Raw genomic sequence first — 25,733 nt, forward strand, 5'->3', positions numbered from 1 at the left:
AAAATATCAAGTAACTTTAATGGAATAGAGCTGAACCTTTAGAAGTCAAGCTCCTCAAGGTAACATTTTTCAATATAATTTCTATGGTAATTTTTATAGGAATACAACAAAAATAATCACACCAAAGGAGAGACAAACTCAAAGGCTTCCACACTGATATTCCATACACTGAATAATGCACTTACCTCCTTAGCTTAGAATACTGAAATCCAAAGCTATGCCCTGTCCTAGTGCTACTAATATCATAAAGGTATGTGTGTTACAGAAAAGGAATGATCTCTCCGTTTTGGAAAGAGAAACATCTGAGCTGGCTTTTATATTCAAATTCAGCACATTAACACATGGTTTAAATCGTGATGGGAACTTTCTGAGTCACTATAGGGGCTTGTCTGCATACTTGGCTTAACCTAATTCTTGACCTTCCCCCCCACTCCTCCACTCTCTGATTTGCTCACCTTGATTATCTTCTTCTGATTTGTCCTCCTTGCTTACTGTTTTTGGTTCTCTTTGCCTTAAATATTGAGTCTGTTCTGGTCTGGCTATGGTCTGAAGAAGTGGGTCTGTCCCACGAAAGCTCACCTAATAAACCATTTTGCTAGTCTTTAAAGTGCTACTTGACTGCTTTTTGTTTTGGTTGTGAATTATGTTTGGCTCTTACAACAGCTTAGGGATCCATATCAGCCTATAAATCTCAAAACTACAAATCTCATTGTTAATCACGGTACAGATAGTTTGCTGCTTTTCCCTTAAAACTGTTGTCATATTAAAATGCCAATAATGAGCATGCAAACAGTGGTGCTATTCATAATGTCAACAGAGGCAGCTCATCTGCATTACAATTGAACTAGTGCACCAGCATAGAAACGTGTTGCTGTAGAGCCTTGTTTTAGAACCTATGAAAACTTAACTGTTGGTTTTTTGGGGGATCAGAATCTCTCCTGGTTGTATGTGTAGAACTCTAATGGGATGGGGAACAATATAAGTCATGATTGTTAAAGCATCCACAGAGTTCTTTGCAACAATAAGCTGTTACTTAATCTAGATGTCAAGCTCAAATTGAGAAATTACACACTAGCCATCTAAAACTTCACTCTAGTTTTAAAAGGATGCATTACTAATCTCTCTCCCTCCTTAAAGTGTGCTGCTACTCTGAAAAGTCACTCATTAAGGTGGGAATTTGTATTTTTGTTTTTCTGTGACTTTCAGTAACAAACTTGCTCTCTTTACAAAAAGCTGTTAACCAATCTGCCAACAATAGATACTCACTCCTGAGTCTGAAATTCAAGCTGTGTTCTTTCAAGCTCAGGCATCGCTGCTGAGAGCACAGATTTTGGAACTGGAATTTGTCTGCTTTGATTGATAGTTCATCAGACTGAAGGGAATCCAGCACACACAATGTTCTAGTTGGCCTTCCATGCAGAACAGCAACAGATTAAACTGTTGAGGGGCTAAGACACTTAACATAGCTTTTTTGGGTGTAAATGTAACTTCAGGTTGTTGTTTCCTGTTAAAGATGAAGCATAAAGCCCCCATTTTGCAAAGTACAATGCACAGATGGACTACATGCCTCCTTGACTTGATTCGTGTGCAGCATCAGTGAACCTAATTCTCAAGCACCTTATATTGTACTGGATTGGGGAATTCCATTTTCTCAAAATAGATCTTCTACAAGTATCTGACTTTGGAATTTGTTTCCTTTAAAAATAATAATAAAAATCTCAACGTTCAGTACAAAATACCAGCTTATACTTTCAAATAGTGTCATCTGTAATCTTATTTAGCTATATCAGAGTGTTACAAATTTGGTCAGTTGCCCATATCAAATTAAAAATACTACTTTAGTTGCCTCAGGCATCTGGAGAGACTCTGATTTTTCCCCTTTAATTAAGTGATCTACAGAAGTGTGTAGAAGTAGAGAGAGATAAACAGTCTGACCCATATATTTCCCCAAATTATATTCCTGGGATTTCAAGGGGATTTGTGATGTTCACCATTCCACTGAGGGGAAAAAAGTATTTAATTATTCAGAAGAACATAGCTACATATGTTCTACGGGCCACATCTTAACACTTGAGGCACTAAAGCCGATGAGATGTGTTGTATTTCTTGTACATTATATAATTTTTGAATCCAAGTGTGGTTGTGGAGGTGATGAATGGCATTACCATTTAAAATTCAAAAGAACAGATTTTATTAATTCATTGGTGACAGTTCAGTCTTGGGGAAATAATCACTGTAAGACTGGAGATCTATTTTGAGAAAGTGTAATCTTTCAGTTTCTTCTGTCCTAATTTAGCTATTTGTTCAGTACTTTTTACTCAGACTTCCACAGTAATGAAGAATCAAGCACACCTATGATATAACTCTGAATTCATCAGAAAAGAATAGGACCCAAAAGTTGTCTTTATGACCAAAATATTGCATGTAACCAGCCCCTGGAGATAAGCAAAGTCTGAGTAACTGGAATATCTAGGATAACTGACTGGACTCTTCCTGTAAGAAAAGTGCAAATATTTTTTCTCAAAAAGAGTCAAGTAACAGAGCCAGTTTCTTAGGGCTATTTAGATGTTTAAAGATGCAAACTGGAAACTAAGTAATTTCAAGAGTACATGCGTATTGAAATCATAGTTCGGGGACATAAGTGTTCAAAAGATTCCATCTGCATACATAGGCACCCGGAAAATTCTAGCCTCATGATTATTAGTAACTTGGAAAATGTGGAAAACTTGGAAAAGTCACTTAGGCACTTTTGAACTTTTTATTCCAAATACATGAATGTGGATTTTGAAATTCATGGCACTCATTTTCTTACTCTCTCTTTCTTTCTCTCTCTCTCTCTCTTTTTTTTTTTTAAACTGCGACTACACATTTGTAGGATGATCCCACACTTGAATGTTTTTTTTTGCTTTTTCTTTCTTGTGATTGTACGCCCTGGAAAATGCAAATCTGAGGACTAGAGTGGCTTTACTTCATTTACTACCAAGCTCCTTAAGATCATTAGTTCTAAACTGTCATAAAAAATTGTTCTGAAAATAATTAAACCATTTTATCAGATTTGCTTTTTGTAGTGTATGAAATATTGGCTTTTAATCCCACAATGAAAGGCAGTGAATTTGTCTCTTAGAATAAAGTCCTCCATTTGGAAATTTAGAATACTTCTGAGCATGATTGATGTCTTTACGATCAAAGAAGTTTAATCTATACATGATGTCTTAGCCAGGCCAAACCCAGGCAGTGTGATGGAGACTGGCAGTAAAGAATATTGACGTTATTCAGAGAAAGGCTGTCCTGAGGCAGAGCTTTTTTAAAAAAATGCCTAGGGCCAAATTCAGTAGTAAATTGTGGTTCAAACTCTAAATTTGATATAAGTGGGCTAGAAGCTGGTCTAAGCAACTTGCAAGTGGTATAGTTCAGGTTGAACCTCGCTAGTCCACCACCCTCAGGACCTGATTGGTGCTGAACCAGAATATTTGCTGAACCATAGGAAGTCAATGCTGTCTAGCAGCATGACCAACACCTCCACTGCTTACTGGTCTCTTATGACATTTAGGGGTAAATTCGAGGTAAATAACAACATAGACCATTGGGAACCAGAACTGGTGGCTGTAAACAAACATTATGGGACCAGGGGAAGCTTGGCCATGCCCATGAAAAATGGACATCCAGCTAACTAAAATCAAGCTGGACTATAGACATGGGCAGACCAGAGAAATTCAATCTGTACTGTAATTTACACCATGTGGCTTTTACAGGGTGGGTAATAAACAGCGTAAAATAGAAGAGAGGTCTAGCAAGAATAGCAATAACCAGGCATGTCAGTATACGATACAGCACTTCCTTTTACCTTATCATTTCTCTACTGTTTATTGCTTTTTTTCCCTGAGTCTCACCTTCTGCTCTCCTGTCTTTTCTGTGAGATTACAGATACAGAAGGGGTTAGCTAAAGCAGAAAGTCTGTCAGTAATCCCATATGGACGTTCTATTTCATTCATTCATTCAAGTGGTTTTATTGCTCTGAATCTGTGCATTGCACATGTAAAAATGTTACTGTTGAGTTAAAAATAAATCAGACTATAGCACCTGTAGCACTTTATTTGGCAATGCATACTTCTGTCAGAGAACGTTTAATATGTCCCAACAAATTGAACAGAACATTTCTTTAGATCCATGCGTTGTTACATTTGTACTTGAATTTTAAAGGACAATGACAGAGATAACTCCAGTCCAAGCCATTTCTGACTGAATATTACTAATTCCCCGCACCTCATTAGCATACAGTCACGTGATTTGGAGTCCGGAAGACCGTTCTTCCGGACTCCAAAATGCTGTGTAGAAGCGTGGTCCAAGGGGAGTTTCCGGAAGGAAGTCCTTCTTCTGGACACCCCTTCTTCCCGAAAATTTTTGGGAAGAAGGGGCCTCCGTTAGAAGGACTTCCTTCCAGAAGACGCCCAGGGGCCACACTTCTAAACGGCGTTTTGGAGTCCGGAAGAACGGTCTTCTGGACTCCAAATCCCATGACCGTATGCTAATGAGGTGTGGGGAATTTGCATCCACACCTTATTAGCATATTTCAGGCCGTGTATTACCATGCCACTTTCGGAGAAAGTGGCCTGTGTAGAAACGGCCCTTGTTTTTAACTCTCTGAAACAGAATAGGAAAAATTAGACTACTATATTCCTTTTCTTTCTGGGGTACTGCTCAGTGACTGCATTTGATTTTTGTCCCATCCATGATGCTAGCTTACCCATGCTCACATATATGTTCAATGGCTAAATTACATGGATAGTCTCAGAGAGGTAGCCATGTTATTCTGTACCTTCACAAAACAAAAAAGCAGTCCTGTGGAACCTTAAAGATTAACAGTATTATTTATTAGGTGATGAGTTTTCATGGGGAAGACCCACTTCTTCAGAACTGGAGAATAACTGATAACTGAGAAAAAAGAAACTGAGAGGAAAAACACAGTGAGAAGAAAAATGAAAAAACTGAGGAATCAGCTAGATGGAGGGGGCAAGAAGTGGGGAGGAGAGAAAAAACCTCTACAAGTGTCTATTAAGTGGTTTTCCTGCTAGCCCTTTCTCCTGCACTTTCCCAGTGTGATATATGCTATCATGTGCCAGCAATGCCCCTCTGCCACGTACATTGGACAAAGTGGACAAGCATTTTGCCAAAGAACGAACGGACACAAATCAGACATTAGGAATCTGAATACACGTAAACCAACAAGTGAGCATTTCAAGCTGGCAGGACACACTGCTAATGACTCAATGGTCTGTGTTTTAAAATAAAGAGATTTTAACACCAGATTACAAAGGGAGACATCTTTGTTGGAGTTCATTTTCAAGTTTGATACCTATTGCCATGGACTCCACAAAGATCTCAATTAGCATATACAAAGACAATTGTGCTTCCTTTGATATTCATAGTGATCCCACTTAATAGACACTTACAGAGATTTCTTTCCTCCCTCCTCCCCTATTTTTCCCTCAGCTAGTTGATTCCTCAATTTTTTCTTTCAGTTCTTTTTCTCTTGGGTATCAGTTATTCTCCAGATCTGAAGAACTGGGCCTTTTCCACAAAAGCTCTTCACATAAAAAATAATGGTGTTAGTCTTTAAGTCACTGCAGGACTGCTTTTTGCTTTTGGATACATTACATAGAAGTGCACCTGAAAGGGAATTTTTCCTTACTCTGGGAGAGAGCAACTTTTTCTCTGTGGTTATGAACAAAGTGATTGATGACAATCAGTACTCTTATCCTGCAGGTATATTTTTTCCTTTCTCTTTGATTTGGCTTACCCTTCTCACCTAAAACACTTGGGCTATGTCTATACTAGCATTCCTCTTTCAAAAGAGGCATGCAAATGAAGGAAATAAAATGCAAATGAGACACCAATTTACATATCTGTCACCTCATTTGCATAGTCTTCTTTTGAAAGAGCTTTTTTTGAAAGAAGAAAAGTAGTGTAGATAGGGTTTACTTTCGAAAGAGCCACATCTCCAAAACAACCCTTCCTCCTAAAAAAAAAAAGAAAAAAAAAAGGGAGCAAAGAAGGTGGGAGGTCTACCCTGCTTTTCTTCCTTCAAAAGAAGCTTTTAAAAGAATATGCAAATGAGGTACCAGATATGTAAATCCATGCCTCATTTGCATTTTCAATTTCCTTCATTTGCATGCATTTTTGAAAGAGGAATGCTAGTGTAGACGTAGCCTTGTAATGCTGTAAAGAGGAGGGAGAAAAGGCAGAGAAATTTGTGAGGTTCTTTTACTGCACTTGCCTGATAGACTTGTTCCTGCTGTCATCACGCCTGTGTATCCCTGTAGCTATTCTTGGTCACTTGAAGGTTTATTCAGTCGGGAAAAACCTGACAGTCAGGAGTGAGTTCCTGTGTGCACTCACAGATGGTTCTTTGACCATGTGACAAACCAAAATTACAATTTATAGGCTGGATCTTCAGCTGATGTAAATCATCGTAGTTATTATTGGCATTAGTGGAGCCACCTTAAATTATGCTAGCTGAAAACTAGCCTTTGTCAGGTAGTGAGGTGTTCTGACCTTGGGAAACGACAATGACAAATGATTAATGAAGACAGCGCCTGTTTCTGACAGGTTTGAAACAGACTGCTCTATAAAAATAGTAAAGTTTACTTCAGATTCTCATTGAACATTCAGCATGTATAGGCAGTACCACAATGAGGTACCTATGACTGCACTAAACTTAGAAAGGAAAATAAGGGGGTATTTAAAATATACAGTGTGGTAACCGGCAATTATGGTTGGAGACATATGGAAACACTATTTAATATGCTGTAGTTCATGTTTTCATAATAGACTAGGGATTTTGGGTGGGTCTATTTTGAGTCTCCTTGCAATTTTCAGAGGGATGAAATGCAGCAATGTCTGAAAATCTGGCTCCAATTCATGCAGCTAAAAATTTAGATAACCCCTAAAACTGGTAATCTTTGAAAATTTAAAATTTGAAAATTTAGGCCACTGGCAGAAGATTGAGGACTGGGAGTCAGGAAATCTTAGTTATATCCACAGCTCTGCTATTAGGTAACTCTGAAATCTTGGACAAGTGATGTAAAAACTCTTTGCCTCAGTTTCCCCATTTCCCCAATGGAAGAAATAATGCATATTCAGAGTTCTCTGAAATTTAAGCATTTTATGCAGGTACCCCCTGCCGTCACCATATCAGCCCAGCCCCTTCCACAGCCATCACAGGGCCTGGCGCAGGCTCCCCTGACAGACCGTCCCCATGGTGCCAGCCCCAGCCCCTCCCCAGGCCAGATCAGGGCCCAGCACAGCCCCCATGGAACACCTCCCCTGACCAGTGTGTTGCCCCAACCATACACTTTGAAGGTGAAGTACAAGTTTCTGTCTACAACTTTCTTCCAGCCCAACTTCTGCTTGCAAGCAAAGTTGCAACTGGGCCTCCAGTGTATTATTATTTTAAGAGCAGATATTAAATAAAAAATTGTGCATTATACTTTTTGCTGATAAATAGTATCTCAATGTTTTGTCTCAAACAAAACAATCGTTTTGATCATAAATTGAATCTTGATTTTTTTTTTTTTGTTACACAGGCAATGCTTGTTCTTCAAGTAAAATGTGACTTGAATAGGCTTAATTACTATTTATACTATTTTGAACTCCCAAATGCATACACTTTAGAGAAAAAAGATAAAAATAGCGCCTGCCCTGATGCATTTAGACTTGACGTAAGTGAGAGAAATACACAAAACTAGGGGAAAGGGAAGAAGTGGGACCCAGAAGTGTAATCCAACATCATGTGGTTATTCAGGACAGGTCTATAATATCGGAATAAGTCAACTTAAATTATGCAGTTCCAGCTATGCAAATAACACAGCTAGACTCATCGTACCTGAGGCAGACTTATCACAGTGTCTGCACCATGCTAGAAACCCTCCTGTCAACCTATTTTATGATTCTCACTTGGGTGGTGAATGGGAGTTGACAGGAGTGCGATCTGCTCTGAATCAACCCTCGGCAGGTTGATTGCTGCAGCATCGATCTCCCAGTAGTGGAGACAAGCCCTTTGTTATAGCATGAGAACCTCCTACTGAGTAAGTTAAATCTTTATGCTAATTTATTTAAATTTAAAATCACATGATGTGATTTTACGCCCATCTGAACATGTGCACACCTACACAGACACACACACATGCACGCACACACTCCATAACTGAATAACCATCTGATCTTATTCCTGTAAGTCGTCTTCTCTTTTCCTTTCCTTTCCTTTTCTTCATTTCCTTATTAACTCTAAATGTAGACTGTAAAATCATTAAGACTTCTCTCCCCTAATTACTTTTCTAAAGCATCAAGCACATATTTGGATATTCATAATCAGTTATTCATGAGACATTACGTTTGGAATCTATGCTTTTGCGGACCCCTCTGTGTGCACACCCCTCAGTCTTGTAAGCAACCTGATAGAAGTGAGTTTTTAGGAAGCTCTTACATGGTGAGAGGTTAGAGGCCAGGCAAATAGATTTTTAAAGGGCATTCCACATAAAGGGGCAGCAAGGACTAGGCCCAGAAGTGGCTGTGTTAGAAAAAAAGCAAAGAGAATGCCAACTAGCATTAACAAAGCAGAAGTAACATGAAAGGAAACAAAGTTGGAAATGTATTTTGAAGCAGAGTGATAGCAAACCTGGAAATTAAGCGCAGAAAGTTCCCATAATTGATCTGATGAGGTTACCCTATCATCTCCTTTATTGCTAGGTCTAGTTTATTATTGGCATTTTACAGGAAAATTATTCAAGTTTTCATCCTCCAGCTCCCAATCCAGGGGGTAGACTACAATGTATGTGGCTCCATGGAAACCAGTGAAGTTGGAGCTTTCATTAACAACATTTGTTGCTTATGTTACGTCAGTATTTTTTTTAATTAAAAATTCTATGAAAATATTTAAAACTAGAAATACTAACAGCATGAAATCAATGTAAATAAAGAGGTCAGGAAAACTAAGATTCAAAAGAAATATTTTTATTTGGTAAAAAATAATAAAAGTAATAAATTATTTTGTGACAAATTTTGTTTTGCATTTGTACATATACAGTATATGCATGGCACAACTACTGTGTCATGTAAGTATTCCCACTCAGAAATGAACACTTACATAAATGAGTAACAACGTAAAACTGAATCCAGAATAGAAAGACATATTGATCTGTCATGTTCAAAGGCAAGCTTAATGGAGTTCCCTGGTGCTTTCAAAACTTTTATAAATTCTGTTTATGCCTTTGTAGTCAAGAATATCAGTTCTGGAGGCTTGTACATGCTCATAATATCCCATTTCCTTTGCACCACAGATTACAAATATCAGAAGTTACAGCTACATAGTACATAGCATAGGGTCTGGAGGTGACAGTGACAGCTTGGGTGTATGAAATCTAGGCATTGCTCTGTGCACACAAACATACCACATATTTAGATCAATAATTTGTTGGAATATGTTATTTGATGCCCAACTAGTATGATGAGTTTTTAGACCATGACAAAGGAAAGCACTAAAGCACATGCTTAACTTCATACTTTAACCTTCGGCTAGAACTACTCAGTCCCTAAAGATAAGAACACGTTTAAATGGTTTGCTAGCTTGGGTTTTAAGAGATTGATATAAAGACCATTAAAACCAGTGGAAAACCACTGTTTTTTAGCTCTGTGCTAGACAAGGCAAGAACAGGCATTACAGAACAGAAACGTAAATGCACTATGTTCACAGGCAAATGATTTGGCATTTTGTATCCAGTATATTCTTACATAAGTGAAGGAAAATAAAATGTTGACAGTGGTGTCCTGCTAGTATATTAATAGGAGATTTCCATGGGAAATTTCCTTCTTTGTCTACCTTACACCCTTTGTACTCTCAGGCGAGCACTCTCCCCGCCCTGCCCCATTTTTTTCAACCATACCCTGCCCTGGGAGGCAACGCCAACTAGCAAACAAATTTGTATTAGGCGCATTTTACTGAAAATAAGTGTATGTTCTTCTTGAAAAATACTCTGAGTTTGCCCATATTATACAATCATATTCAGATAGTGTAATATGTTGGAAGGAGAAAGAGATGGGAAGTCTTCATAAGAAATTCAGGGGCTTCTTCCCAAGGGATTTTCAAGCAATTATATTAGGCTAGATTCTTGATACACCTGGATAAAATTTTCAAAGGTGCCTTAGGCCCAGAACCTCAAACATGTTTAGGCAACAAACTCCTGTTGACTTCTCATTCATTTCAGTGGAAGTTCAGTGCCTCAATACTTTAAGAATAGGTCCTATTTTCAGAAGTGGCTTACATACATTGAAGCCTAATTCCAATTGATTTTCAATAAGATTTAGGAGTTGAGGCTCATATTTTGAAAGGTGTTTAGGCATTATTCTGATAGTGTTGCAACACCTAACCATTATAGGAATCTAAATCTTGTTTTAAAAAGGGACTGAGGCTCTCCAGGCCCAAATCTTCCAAAATATTAAGGCAGCAACATACCTTTGAGGATCTTAACTACTCAAGCCTTAGTAATTTTGATTTTCAATTAGGCTCTTTACTGTACTTTCTCAGGTAGCAGAAAGTGTTCACAACTATGCTGAAGAAATGAGGCAGTTTTATTCAATGGATATTGTGATCACAGTCATGATGTGTACACTTGATATATGTATTCTATATGCTCTACTGTATACAGTGTTTTTTATTTACTGATTGCCTTTGGCCACATCACTTGCATCTTCTTCTCCCTCAGGGCTACTTTTCATATTCAAAACCTTGACTCTGCTTTCACATAGCTGCCATTTTACATTCATTAGAATCTGAAGAGAACTTTATTTGATGTGGAAATGATATTTTTTTAAATGAGCATCACAATTCCCAAGACATTTAGGACTGGGGCTTACAGCGATAGTTTCTACTTTACAAGACTGGGAGAACATTGAGTTTACAGGTACATCTGGGAGGCTGATTTGCAAGCCAGGAGATCACATAATGTTCATGATACGTTACACAAAAATGTATCTCCTCAGGACAAGGAGAGCACTGGGAAAAGCTTTCTTTCTTTCTCCCTGACCTAAAAATGCTCCCCACTCCTGGGCTAAAGGAAATATAATATTATGAACTGCATTGTTACCCCCACCCACCCCTCAAAATCTGTGTGTGCCACAGATATTCCCTTGCATACTCAGAAAGAGGGGTTGGGGACAGAGATCTTTACACAAACATTTCCTCTTCCTCTTCCTCTTCCCTCAAGCAGTGGTTGGGTTTTTCAACCAGGGGAGTGGGAATGCCAGCAGGCTGGCCATGCACCATCTGCACAGGAAATCTGGAGGAAAGCTATAATAAAGTCAGAAGTTCCCATGAAGTCTGCTGCATCCTGTAACACCCCTTAAAAGAGCGAGTTCCAGGGTCAGTTCCAGCTGAGTTCCTGCTAGCAAAACCCATGCTCTCCTGACTGAGCACCACCCTTACCATGTGTGCATTCTGTCCCAGAAGCATGAATGGTGGGTGATGGCCCAGCTGGAGAACACAAATTCCAGCCCCACTCCTTTCACTCAAGACCCTGCCCTTTCTGAAACCTCTTCCTACCATCCTAGTGGATAGTAAGCCCCACCCTTACCAGGTGGCCACAGCTACTGGAGCAGCCATGCCAGAGCCCAATCCTTCCTGGTCAGCTGGAGAGCTGGGCATCTGTGCTATGGACCCTGCCCTCCTTGGCAGCTAGAGAGTCAAGCTGCCACGCCAAAGTCCCTACCCTCCCATGTGGCTGGAAAGCTACACTGCGGTCCTTGCCCTCTCAGGAGACTGGAGAACATAGGCAGTGAAAGGACACGGCCCTCTTGATTTACCAATCTATCTTTGATAGAACAAATAGTAATTTTCCAAGATGTAACAGACTATATCCGATAAGATTCATTACAAGTATGTAAGCACATACACATGCACCCTAGCCATTTTTAACACCTGCCATGGAAGCCCAAAAGGAAAAAAAAACATGAACGTTCCATGGAGGTATGTTGGACATCTGCCCAGGGCAGGAGAATAGCAAATAAATGAGCTTCCATTGCATACAAACCTTGACTTTCTGGGCCATCAACAGCTCTGAAGGTTGTGTCTATTACAGTAGATTTCTGTTAACTAGGATGCCCTCCTGAAAACATGCGCCTCAAAAAAACGTAATATTAATAAAAAGGTTGTTTACAGAGCAGCTGAGTTCATACTGAGTAGTCCCCTAAAATTGTGAGGAGATTTTTTCTGCACTGAAATAGGAAATGAAGTTGCTGCATCTTCCATGTCAGAACACCCCAGCTATGCCAATTCAGCATGGAGAACTCAAACTAACAACATATATTGATGAAACAATTCATATAAATTCTGCAAATATATCAGCTCAGGAAGAATTGAAAACATTTGGTGAAGAAAAAGAGAAAGACCCAACATACAACTGAGAAACAAATGATCACCACTAACTGCGAATACCACTATATAAGAGCTATTGTTTTGCATAAAGCTGTTCTCTGGGAAATGTCCAGGGATGGGGGCATCAGGGGACAGTGTGTGTGTGTGTGTGTGTGTGGTGTCAGATAGGGCTCAGAAGTTGGCCATCCTGGTTGTTTAAGGAAGCCCCGCCTCCCCTGACCAGCTTGCCATACAATTTCTGAACCCCAACGTGGTCCTCAGGCCAAAATGTTTGCCTACCCCTTAGTCAGGATCTGCTCCAAAGCCTACTGAAACCAATGGAAAGACTTTCATGGATTTCAGTGAGCTTCAGATCAGACCCTTACTGAGCATTTTAAATGAAAACATCCTGTCACACTATTAGCAAGGGCCTTATATCTCGTTAGGTGCCTTTGTCAAAGGTGAGAAGCAACCAAGAGGGAAAATTTTAGCTGCACAAAACGCTGATTTCCTAATCAGACACTCTCAAAGAGATAGCAATTGTAGTTTTTCTTTCTTTAAAAAAAAACAAATTAAACAATTAATGCATAGTATTGACCTGGTTTTTATACAGTTTACATTAGTATAAATCAGAAATAACTCAGTAGGATTACAGGACTGTAGAGTATTTAGATACTATGGTGTTTTGGGGCATATTTGTTCTAAGTCATACAGATAAAATTAATTTAAGTGAGATCATAACGAGGGCCTCTCTGTCAATCCAGTGTGGGAGATTAATTCTATAACATTAGCAAACACTGAATAAAAACGTAGTTGCTATTTTAAAAAGTTATTTGGACAGGAGATGCTGTCCTCAACAGTACAATGTTCTTGTTCAAAGTCCCTCCTCCCTTAAAATAAAGGAAACATGCAAAAATCATTGATGTGCTCATCTCAATAATCAATTCTGGTATGGACATTAAAATAATTTTTGTGAATGAATGAATATTAAATATTAATTGTTAGTATCATACTTTTCTTATATGAAATGGTGTTGCAGCCATGTTGGTACAGGATATTAGAGAGACAAGGTTTCCCACACATGAAGAAGAATTTTGTATAGGCTCAAAACCTTGTCTCTATCACAAACAGAAGCTGGTCCAATAAAAGATATTCTTCAGTGAGGTCCTGATTATCTTACTGCTTAATACAAGTAATTGTTATTTTTTTCAGTGGGAATTACTCATGTCTTAGTTAAAAAGACAGCTGGGCTCTGATCTAATGTCCATGAAAGTCCTGGTCAGAATACCCTAACTTTGCTATGAGATTATCTCGATTAGACAAGTCCTGAAATAGTTACTGAGCGATTGAAATGAAACAGTTTAAGAATGTTCCCATACTTTATAAATGATTTGAATGTAAGCTGTTAAAGTGAACAGCATGCATTCCTTTTCACAGTCCTTTTGCCCATACAGGGTGTGTCTACACTAGCTGGCTATTTTGAAGTAGGCACCACAATGTCGAAATAGCATGCATCATGTCTACACGTGCCATGTGCTATTTCAACGTTGAAATCGACATTAGGTGGCGAGACGTTGAAATTGCTATTCCTATCCGAAGATGGGAATAGTGCCCTACTTTGACGTCGAAGTAGGGCGTGTGTAGACGATCCGCACCCCACTACGTCGAAATAGTGGGGTCCTCCATGGTGGCCATCAGCTGAGGGGTTGAGAGACACTCTGTCCAGCCCCTGCAGGGCTCTATGGTTGCTGTGTGCAGCAGCCCTTAGCCCAGGGCTTCTGGTTGCTGCTGCTGCTGCTGCTGCAGCTGGGGGTCCATAGTATGTGCATGGGGTCTGCAACTGGTTGTTGGCTCTGTGGACCTCATGCTGTACAGGCGGAGTGTGTCTGGGAGGGTCCCTTTAAGGGAGCGGCTTGCTGTTGCCCCAGAAGGGCTAGTCCAGCCTGTGATCCTGTCCGCAGGCTTTCCTAGCCCCCTTATTCCGATCGGGGCTGCTTTTGTGTGTAGACACTCCCCTGCAGGGCCCATTTCAATGTAGCACTTTCCTATGTCAACACTGAATGTCAATGGCACCAGCCCTGGAGGATGTGTGGACACTACGCATCAAAATAGCTTATTTCAATTTCGCTACATCTAAATATGCTATTTTGATGTAGCGTCCCAGTGTAGACGTGGCCTATATAGTAACAAGAAAGAAATTAGGAACAGTAGTTTATAACAAGATAGATAAAATCTTGCTCCATTAATGTGAATGGGTATATTGCCACTGACTTCAGTGGAACCAGGATTTTCCCCAGTATGATTAAATTCTGCACTCCTTTGATGCTTTCATTACTTTAGTTTTTGTAAATAGTTGGAATTTTGAGAGAAATAAGCATTCACAACTTTTTTTAACTGGACTACTTCCATTACAGTTGCAAATAAATCTGCTAACATTCAAAGTTAAGTACTGTATGGGGAACTTACAAACTTACCTGAGAAACGGTAATCCACGGACTAATTTTTTTTTCCTGATGCTCCAAAATTAAAAATACTGTACAATTAAGTGTGTTTCTAAGGCTACATTGTGGAAGAGAGGCATATATGATTAAAAGTTAAGTGCACACTACTGGTTTAACTGCTATTGCAACCTCCTTTCAAAAAAACTTGATGCATCAGTAGTTTTCAAAATGTCATCCTACAGTTTTGACTACTTCACATTGTAAACACATATACCACACTCTGGTTGGAGGGTCACTTTGAGGTTTCTGGCATCATAACACTTAACAAAGATATGCAATTACACACCATATTCTATACAATAAGTGAGATTCTGAATTTGTGGCTCTCTGGCTACGTCTACACTAGCCCCAAACTTCAAAATGGCCACGCAAATGGCCATTTCGAAGTTTACTAATGAAGCGCTGAAATGCATATTCAGCGCTTCATTAGCATGAGGGCGGCCGCGGCACTTCGAAATTGACGCGCCTCGCCGCCGCGCGGCTCGTCCCAACGGGGCTCCTTTTCGAAAGGACCCTGACTACTTCGAAGTCCCCTTATTCCCATGAGCTGATGGGAATAAGGGGACTTCGAAGTAGGCGGGGTCCTTTCAAAAAGGAGCCCCATCGGGACGAGCCGCGTGGCGGCGAGGCGCGTCAATTTCGAAGTGCCGCGGCCGCCCGCATGCTAATGAAGCGCTGAATATGCATTTCAGCACTTCATTAGTAAACTTCGAAATGGCCATTTGCGTGGCCATTTTGAAGTTTGGGGCTAGTGTAGACACGGCCTCTCAGATCAATATAGTCTGTGGGAACAATTAGGAGTATAGTAAAGTCTGAAAGAGGCTTTCAAAAAAAGTTTAAATGACTATATAATATATCATGAAACATCTACTCTTGTCACTTTCAAGATTATATAAATGTTGAAAACACACAGCAAATCACTTATCCCAGTATTATCCTATTTCTAAGCAACAAATTTTTAAACATTATTAGTTACAGTCTAAAAAGAGCAAGCTCCCTCTTTTTCACTTATAAGGCATCATTACATACCTTCTGAATGAAGAAAAGTATTTATGTCAAGTTAATCTTACAGTATAAACACTATATACAACTCACTTAAAACATCTTTTAATCATGGAACTTGTGCAATGGCTGAAATATAACAACTCTGGGTTCATCACATAGCACATACACATTATTTCCAAAATTTGAACCTCTGCAAAAACCTTTGTAAATTGTAAAGACCTGCCCATTAGTTTCATTCAACTTAAATACTTACTGCCTTGATGTCTTTGCTATTTTTCACACAATCCTTAGACTATATAGGTTTTATTTATTTTTGTATATCAAGTTTCCAAACTTTTGCATAAATCCTCGAAGCTTGTTTTCATTTGGCTGTAATGGATGGTATACAGTTGAGTTGTAATGAGCTATCTGATTGCCCCTTGCATAGTTATTCCCAAAGGTTTTGCTTTTTGTTTCTGGGAAGTGTGTGTTGCTGTCTGGTGCATTTTTTGCTGGTTGACCAGAGCTTTCCACCTTCAAGAATGGTTCAAAGCGACTATAAACTCGTCTTTCATTCAAACGAGATCTTAATAACTCCTCTTTGTGCTTGGAATTTCCAAGTTGGGATGTCATTGTGCTTGCTCTTTGTGGAGAACCAGAAAGAGGTGCAGTGTCATGGGTAGCATTAGTTATAGCTTCTTTCACTTCTTGGTACTGGATCTGTTCAGTATTAAATCTTGGAGTGGATGCATCTCCTGCAGTTTCTAAGAACTCTTCAGTGGGACATAAAGCATAGCACTCATTATTGCTTTCATCGAATGCAGGTTTTGGAGACTTTGGTGGCTGGGGAGACTTTGGCGGCTGGGGAGACTTTGGCGGCTGGGGAGACTTTGGTGGGCTCAGAGTGACATCCTCTTTACTTTTATGCAAGCTGCCTTGTGAATTAGATGATGTGGTCCTCTTTCTTCTTGGAGAAGAATCGCCCTTAGTTTCAGATATCTTTGGTTTTTGATTCTCTTCTCCTTCAGAAATCAAGGTATCAGAGCTGCTACACAATCTGTAAAAAGCAGGAGCTTTGTTTTTTGACAAGTTTTCCTTCTTGTCTTGTGTGAGATTCAGCAATGACCTCAGTTTCTGGGATCCCTTTTTCAGGAAACTTGGAGAGCTCTTATTTTCTTTTTTTGGAGTACATTCTTTGCTAGGTTCCTCTGTGTTGTCTTCAGCCAGAGCAGCCCCAGAGATTTCCTTTGTGGCAATGGGGCTCTTCGATTCTCCTATGAGATTTTTATCTTCATGTTCTATGTGGTTGGTCACACTCTGAAAGCTTTTAGAGATTTGTATTGTATTCTCTGGGGGCTTTAGATTTTCTGGTTGCTTAATTCTATGTCTAGTCAGTGTGCTGTACACATAGCTGGATGTCTGTCTGTTGACATCATGATCCAAAGTGGACTTGGACTTGTCAAACATAGGGAAACTTCGCCTTTTGAGTATATTTTCATTTTGCTGGTTCTTCACATTATCTACCCGTAGGTTTACACACAAAGCTGTGTTTGTATAGGTAGATGGGTCCCTTGAGCCATTTACATATAAATTAGGATTTTTATATTCTGGTGCAAGGTGCATTCCAGGCTTTTTCAGTTCATCTGAGTCAGGTAGGACATTAGTGCTGCCCTCAGCTGATTCTTCGTCAATCACAATTTTCACAACCGGGATGTGATTGGGTGTTCCTTTAGGTGTTTCACTTCCCTCTGAACCAATGATAGTTGAAGTTGAAGAACTTGCACAGCTGCTAACTTCCTGCTGCTCTGGCAAAGTGGGCTTAAAGGCCAATGACGACCTCAGGCGAGAATGAGAATAAAGGGCATGAGCTTTAATATTTTCAGCAGCGTCATAGCCATCAAACCTGTCACTGACTGCTGATCCATTGCAATCTGCAGCAGAATCAGATTGATCGTTTAAGTATGACTCAATCCTCCAGTTACGTAGAAATGATTTTGTGGTGTGTTCAAGGGTTGGCATCCTCTGCTGCAGATGGCGGATGTGACTATCTGTTCCATTGAAAGACCTCCGTACAACTGAATTTCTTTCTGCAATATTTATCTTTGGCTGTGCAAACCTATCAGCAAAACCTTGTTGGGGTGCATTGCAGTTATTTGTATAGCCTCCCTGTAACGAAGATACAATACTAAGGGTATCGGATGGCATCTTCCAGGTATTTGATGGATTATTGGCTCGATTAACTAGTCTGTTTAGTAAAAAGTAAGGAGTCCTTTCTGGGTTTTCCCCAGCATAACTATGTCTCTTCCAATGCTCATTTTTTTCACTGGGTTGATTCTGCTGGATTTTATTTTGCATGTTAAAACCTGGGTGAAAGGGAAGTTTGTTGTAGGTTTGATTTCTCAGACCATATTTAGCTATTTCATTAACTGTATGTCTTCCTCGAGTGTTCAAGTAAATGGGATCTAGCTTGCGAATTTGGTCTTGCCTACCAAAAGGGTTTCGCTGGCTGGACACTGAAGCTAAAGAAGGCTGCGAATGCTGATATGTGCCATTTTTCCAGAGCATCCTCTGACTATTTACCCTAATTAATTCTGGGGCAAATGAACTAGGAACAGAGGAACGGGCATACAGCGTCCTAAACTCTTCATCAAAGGATTCAACCAGCTGTCCTGTGATAACTTGAACCATGCTGAGGTTGGCTTTTTCAAATGACCACATAAAGCTGAAAGCAGAACAAGTAACAATTAGCAATAGCCAAAAACTTCTGGACAAATGCATTACACCAGCCCTCCTTATTATGAGATTTTCTACCCAGTCTCTGTTTAACAAGCACAATTTTTCATGCACAAATACATATTCATGCAGTTAACAGGACATGATTCATGGCACTAAGATACAAAGGTCTGACTCAAGTCCACTTGAATTCAGTGGCAGACTTACCATTGATTGCTGTCGGAGGAGCATGAAACCCATCACTATTTAATTATGCTTAGAAACATATGCATTTCAAGTGTTTCCATGCACAAATTGGATAGTTAGGTGCATGGGGCCAAACAATTTCACTAGAAATTAGCAGTGTATGTAAAACTGTAAATACAATTATCCTTGGGTCCAAAATTAGTCCTGCAGTTCAGAGGCCACCTGTAAAAATGAGGCCCATTGTATGTACTTCTTAATCAAGAAATATTGCTTATATTGTTATATGGCAGTAACAAATGAGGCATATGTGCAAAAGTCTTTCCACAGATTTGAATAAGATAAGAGACTGTCTACACAAATACTTAGTTTGCTTCAATCTATTCTGCATTAGCCCGCTGTGGACTAACTGTGTGCTCCCTGCTGTTGTGCATTAGTAGTTTGTTAAGGTGCTTCAATGTAGTCCAATTTCAAAGAGGACAAGATCAAAGCACATTAACAGACCTATAATGTGAATCAGCAGGATCCATGCAGAGAGTTAGCATGTGGTAAAATTACAACCCCATCTTCCCAGGAATTAATTATCTTTGTTGAGAAGCCCTAATAAACCCTGAAAAACATGTACATTGTAATTGTTAAATAAATGAACTCTTTCAGTAAGCCCCAAGGACTGAGTTGTGAAATCTCTTCATACAACACAAAGAATATTTTGGGAATGGAAACCTAACTTTCCGAGAGAGAGAGAGAGAAAGAGAGAAACACACACACATTGTCCCTCTTGCTTGCTATTGCAGCATGCTCTGTGTGGAGTGGCTAGGCTTTAGAAGAGTTTCTGAGGCAGCAGGAGTGGCACAGGCTCTGTCCTGTCAGGCAGAGCACAATGTAGAAGCCTGCCTGCTAAATGAAATGTTCTCATTGTCTTTGTGATTTCTCCCAGGAGTATAAATAAGTGTAAAAGTTTTAAGGCTCCTTGCATTGCCGGAGGTGTGTAAAGGACCATGTGGCCTTATAAATGCTTACAGTGCTTTACTGATCCGAACTGGTTTAAATTTTAGAACAAAAAGAATTCCTGGGAAAATGTGCTCCATGAATTGTTTGCTCCTGACCCTTCAGGAGATGGTCAGAAGTCAATATAAATAGCGTGTTTGATTCCCTAGTCCTCACCTGCCCTTCAGTTGCTTAACATTGAGCATATGGCTGCATATATTTCTTGAATAATAATTATGAAGAAAGGGTCAAACCTAACTACATTATTATTAGCCAAGGGAGGTTGGTGATTTTTCCAATGCTACACATTCCCATTTTCTATCCATTTATTTAAACTACAGTACAATTACTGAACTAAGTGAAACCAGAGAAATTACACTGCATTATTTTGACAAACAAAATATGCAGAATTTTAAAATGCTGTGTGCAGAATTTTTATTTTTTGGCACAGAATTCCACCAGAAGAAAAGCATCACAGCATTCTGTCATTATATAAAACCCAGCATTTTGTAGATTACATTTTTTAACAGATATACATTTATCTTATGATCCCATAATTGATCTTCCTTGTGTCAAAATAATGAAAGAAAACTGAAAATGAAGGTATTAAGCAATATGTTAGCTTATGTCCTGATTATATTAATAAGGATTGTTGAGCTAATTTGAAATTTCAGGTAGTTTTGTATTTTTCAGGAAAGAAATAAGAAAATGAAAATATCATTACATAAAAAAGTAAACTTAGTGACACACGTAAAAACAGTTCTATTTCTCATTCATTTTCAATGGATATTAAATGACCATTATGTAATTTTGATTGAAAAAGTCTTCGGTTTTAACTGATATTTACAGGACAAATTTAAATATGATAATCTTTACTGCTACAATAGCTACAAACATTTTTAATGGAAGCTTAATTTCCGTAGAAATGGATGATTTAGGTTGCAAAGTGCCTGGTGACGAAGACTGACATTTTCCAAAATGTATTTTTTTGGCAACAAAGATATTTTCAAAGTCACATTCACGAAGACACCACTAACATTTCAAAGGCATTATCTGTCAAGGACATCAAACCAGTCAGATTCCCTCTGCATCCTCTTATACCTACACACATATAAACCTGTCACTTCCCTCACTACTCTGTGCACCTCACATCTGAATTTGGTTCACTAATAGAATACCAGACTGTCAGCTGATGCACACTGGCAGAACTTTATCAGTCACCAGCCAAGGGTCTAGCCCATAATCTCTGTGCTGTAAATGAATTTGAGAGGCTACAAGAGAAAAGTGCTGCAAGGAAAGCAAATAAAAATTGGTAATAACACATAAGACAAAGTAGGCCTTCCTCTTTTTATCTTGCCACATTTTCACAGTCCTTTCCAGCTCCTCATTATGTAAATTATTCCAATTTGCACTCCTTTGCACATATTCATGTATTGTCAAGTAGGTATAAACTGGTGTAAGGGAATCTAACTAAGCGTAAGAGAGTCTAACTTACCTTACCTTATACATCATCACCTCTGAATTTCGACCACAATGTAGAACACAAAACAGGAAAGAACAAATTAACGATGCGTGTATCAGGAGGACTATTACAAACAGAAGTTTAACAGGAGAGCTCATAAAATATACTTTGGTGGGCTTCTCTAACATGAATATTAAATAATAATGGGATAAATACTGAGTTCCTCCCTCTGCTTTTACTTATCTCTTTCAACTGAAGACAAGTTGAGTCTGCCTGAGTACTTATTCATTAAATATTGAATGAGGCATTCAAAATTTGGCTCTGCACTATAGTAATTATACACAAAACTTCAATACCAGACTTATTTCATGATATACAATATAAATAATATCAAAGTTAACTGCACAACATACTAACAATTTTCAGAAACAATAAAATTAACTTATTATAAAAGAGACATATTCTGATTGTCAAGGAAGTATATTCTATTCAGAGCCCTGCGTACTGAACTTACCTGTAAGTACCATACATGACTTTCTTACAGTCAACCAAAAGAAATTTCTGTTCCATTTTCCCATGGAATTTTGCACCTGATCTGGAATAATAATCTTGTCCTTTTACTGTCCGCACCCTCATGTTCTGAAAAAGAGTATAGAAGAAATGAAGAAAATCAATTTTGCAATCTGTGTTTAAGATTCCAGGGCCTGATACTGCACTTGTAAGTATCTAGAAAGTGGAGAACGAGGGGGAAATAAAAATTATTGCTGCACAGGGAAAACTTATGCACAAATCTTGACTCAAATAATCACCTGGGAGCCCCTTTCAGTCTTTAAAAGGGCTTGCTGTTCCTTTGTGGTCTTCACCACGTGACAAGAGAAAGTGTAGCTGACCTAGGCACTAGAAGTTGTGAATAAATAAGTTGCACATTGCATATCTATGTGGATACAAATTGCTTTAGGTAGCCATCAAAAACCCAAGAAAGGGAACAGGCAGAGGTTTAAATATATATTCTTGTTGTGTGGAATTTCTTTTGTTCTGTTAGATTTCCCAATAGCTTAAGGTATTAAACATTGTTTATTACTATTTAAAAATAAATTAAATGCTAACAGGGCAACTTGTAAGGTGCACGAATGGAAGTGAAATCAAGGAGTTGTTACTATTAACAGCTACACAAAATTTGCACAATGACAGCGCTGTCATCATTATTATTACATATGGCTAGTCAATAGCTGACTTAGTGAAACCAGCATTTTTGAATAAGGCCCTAATACCTTGCCTGATTTAACTGTTCATAAATAAGTAATAGGCTAAATTCTGCTCTAACTTATATCAGACCTGAAGATGTACTCAGCATTGCCCAGGTCTTTAGCAGAAGTCATTATTTTTTGCGGAAAACAAACGAAAAATGTGTGTGCTTTATTTCAATGGTTGTATTTTTCAGACATGAAGGAAACCAAAGGCTGGAATGAGGGTTCAGGCATGAGGCGGGGTGCGGGCTGGCTTAGGGCAGTGGGTTGGGCAGTGTGGGGGCCCCAATGCGGGGGGCCGGGGGGGGTGAGAGTACAGGTGGGAGATGCAGGACGCAGGACAGCGGGCTCGGGGTATGCAGGGCTTACTGGAGCTGCCTATGGTGGCAAGGGTGGTATATCTCCAGCAGCAGCAGTTCCTGCCAGGGGCTGAGATAGTGCTTCCCATCTAATGGTTCCTCTTGGGGCTGGGAAGATGGCTGGAATCTGGGGCTGCGGACTGCTCTGCAGACTGCTCCCAACATCCAGCTGCCCTCCCACCCACCCCGCAGTTGCCCCCAGTCTCTAACGGCTGGTGCAAGGCCCTGAGAGCACTGAAGGATGAAGGAGATGAAGGAAAACCATTAAGCCCAAACACGGAGAAAAAACAAGTCAGATCAGTCCGAAGGGATGTGGCCTATTGTCAGATTCTAATGTGGAGGTGTGAACTTTCATAGCAGGGAGCCTGCTTTTTTAAGGGGCCAGCTACTCCCAGTCTCTGTTTAATCCTTGGTTGATGGAGTCCAATTTGCAAATGAATTGCAGCTCAGAGATGTCTCCCTCCATTTTATTTTTGAAATGTTTTTGTTGTAGGACTACTACTTTTAAATCTGTTACTGGGTGTCCAGAGAGGTTGAAGTGCTCTCCTACAGGTTTAAGTATGTTGCTGCTCCTGATGTCTGATATATGTCCATTTATTCTTTATTTATTTATTATTTATGTCCATTTATTCCTGACTGATCTGATTTGTTTTTCACCTCTTTTGGGCCATGTCTACACTAGCAAAAATCTTCAAAACAGCCATGCAAATGGCCATTTTGAAGATTACTAATGAGGTGCTGAAATTCATATTCAGCGCCTCATTAGCACGCCGCCGGTGCGGCTCTTCGAAATTGCCGTGTTTCGCTCCCATGTGGCTTATCCAGACAGGGATCCTTTTCGAAAGGACCCTGGGAACTTCAAAATCCCCTTATTCCTATCAGCTGATATATCCTACCATATATTCTATCAGCTGATAGGAATAAGGAGATTTTGAAGTTCTTGGGGTCCTTTCAAAAAGGATCCCTGTCTGGATGAGCCGCGTGGGAGTGAAATGCAGCAATTTCGAAGAGCCACGGCCGGCAGCATGCTAATGAGGTGCTGAATATGCATTTCAGCACCTCATTAGTAATCTTCAAAATGGCCATCTGCAAGACCTGTGCTAGTGTCGACGTGGCCATGATGTAGACTACTGATCATGGGCCATTTCCACCCTGACTGAATAGACCTTGTCATCTCTGGCCCTCCATTTTAAATACTCCTCTGAAATGTACCCCAACTCATGCATCTGAGTGGGTCTTTGCCCACAAAAGCTTATGCTCCAAAATATCTGTTTATTAGGTGCCACAGGACTTCTTCTTGTTCTCGAAGACACAGACTAACACAGGTACCTCTCTGAAACTAAATTTACAATATCCTAAACCTTTAACTTGTTAAAATCTTCTATGAGCTCCTTTATACAACATATGTTCAGTAAGCCATGAACGTTACTACAAGTTGAACCTCTCTAATCTGGAACTCAATCATCTGACAGACTCCATAATCCACCATTTTAGTTAGCTGGATGACCACTTATCATGGGTGTGGCCATGTTTCCCATGCTCCCATAAAATTTGCTTACCACCACCAATCAAAAAGGACCCCATGTTGATGAGCCATGCGTGATTGAAAGCAGCAGTTCTCAAGTCCCACGGCCACCCTCATGCTAATGAGACACTGCATATTAATTGGATTGCCTCATTAGCATATCCTGAAGTGTCTCATTAGCATCCCCCCTTTTGAAAGTGCGGGGCTAATGTAAACACAGCCTCGGTCTTCTGTGATGTTACTTAACTGTCTCCTAAGAGAGACATTGGAAGTGTCGCTAATGTGCTAGAAAATATTGACCTCCCATTGTCCAGCAAATGCTCTCGCCCAGCACTGGTCAGGTCCCAAGGGTGCCAGATGAGAGCGGTTCAACCTGTTCTACTCTTAGGACTATACAAGGTATAATGCCCCATCGTAATTCACTGAAAAGTATTCCTGGGAAAGATTGAATTATGAATAATGGATATTTGGACGAGTTCTCTGCATTTTACTCTTCACTTTTTTTTAGACGCCGTCTCAAAAAATCAGACAGTTCAAACAGCCTAATGCAGGGGTGAGCATTAAGTGGCCTGTGGTCCTGATGCAGTTTGCCAGAGTTGACCGCTGATGGGCCACCAGTGCTTTATTGACCTGTACATCCACAGGTACAGACACTTGCAGCTCCTGTTAGCTGCTGATCACTGTTCCTAGCCAATGGAAGCTGCAAGAAGCAGTGTACTCGTCAGTGCCTCTTCCTGCCCCTCCCATTTGCTGTAAATAGTGATCCAGGGCCAAGTGGAGCTGCAAGCGGCTGTACCTGTGGATGTGCAAGTAAACTAAGTGTCAGTGACTTGCCAAGAGTGTCTAAAAGGAATAAAATTGATGTTTACTATTTTAGCTAAATACATTTTTAAAAAGAAAAAGTGCAGGTTTCAAACATTTCATTACTGATCAGATTATTGTTATGGATAAGGTGACCATCCATCCCATTTTCACTGGGACAGCCCTGTATTTTGGGCACCATTCTGGCATCCTGATTTATTTTGCAAAAAGGGGCTAATTGCCCCATATTTCATATTCGTTCACCGGCTTCTCCAAGCTGGGACCTGGGAGCCAGACCACACATGAGCTCAGTTGCTGCCCAGCTTCCCCCAGTGGGGGTTGGACCTGAGCTGGGGACACAGCAGGAGCCCAGGGAGTTGAGTGGGGCCGTGGGGGTGTGTAAATCATGGACTTCAGTGGGGTTGGATCTGGGGCATGGGCAGCGGAGCTTGGAGCAGGAGGGTTGAGTGGGGCGGGTGAACCGTGGCTGCAGTGAGGTTGGAACCAGAGTCACTGGAGCCACTGGGCAGCCAGAAGCTGGACCAGTG

At 39.9% G+C, this 25,733-nt stretch overlaps 1 protein-coding gene across 1 annotated transcript in view; it reads right to left on the reverse strand.

Annotated features, from left to right (window-relative positions):
- Nucleotides 1-15,698: 15,698 nt before the first annotated feature.
- FAM83B (family with sequence similarity 83 member B) overlaps nucleotides 15,699-25,733 on the reverse strand; it is a 53,487-nt gene continuing 43,452 nt past the window's right edge. The window contains exons 3-4 of the mRNA XM_074988888.1: nucleotides 21,768-21,892; nucleotides 15,699-18,610 (exon numbers count right to left, since the gene is read on the reverse strand). Coding sequence (XP_074844989.1) covers nucleotides 16,213-18,610; nucleotides 21,768-21,892 — 2,523 coding nt within the window. The 3' untranslated portion in view covers nucleotides 15,699-16,212. The remainder of the gene's footprint in view (nucleotides 18,611-21,767; nucleotides 21,893-25,733) is intronic.

This window comes from Carettochelys insculpta, chromosome 3 (assembly GCF_033958435.1).
Source record: "Carettochelys insculpta isolate YL-2023 chromosome 3, ASM3395843v1, whole genome shotgun sequence".
Classification (NCBI taxonomy): domain Eukaryota; kingdom Metazoa; phylum Chordata; order Testudines; family Carettochelyidae; genus Carettochelys; species Carettochelys insculpta.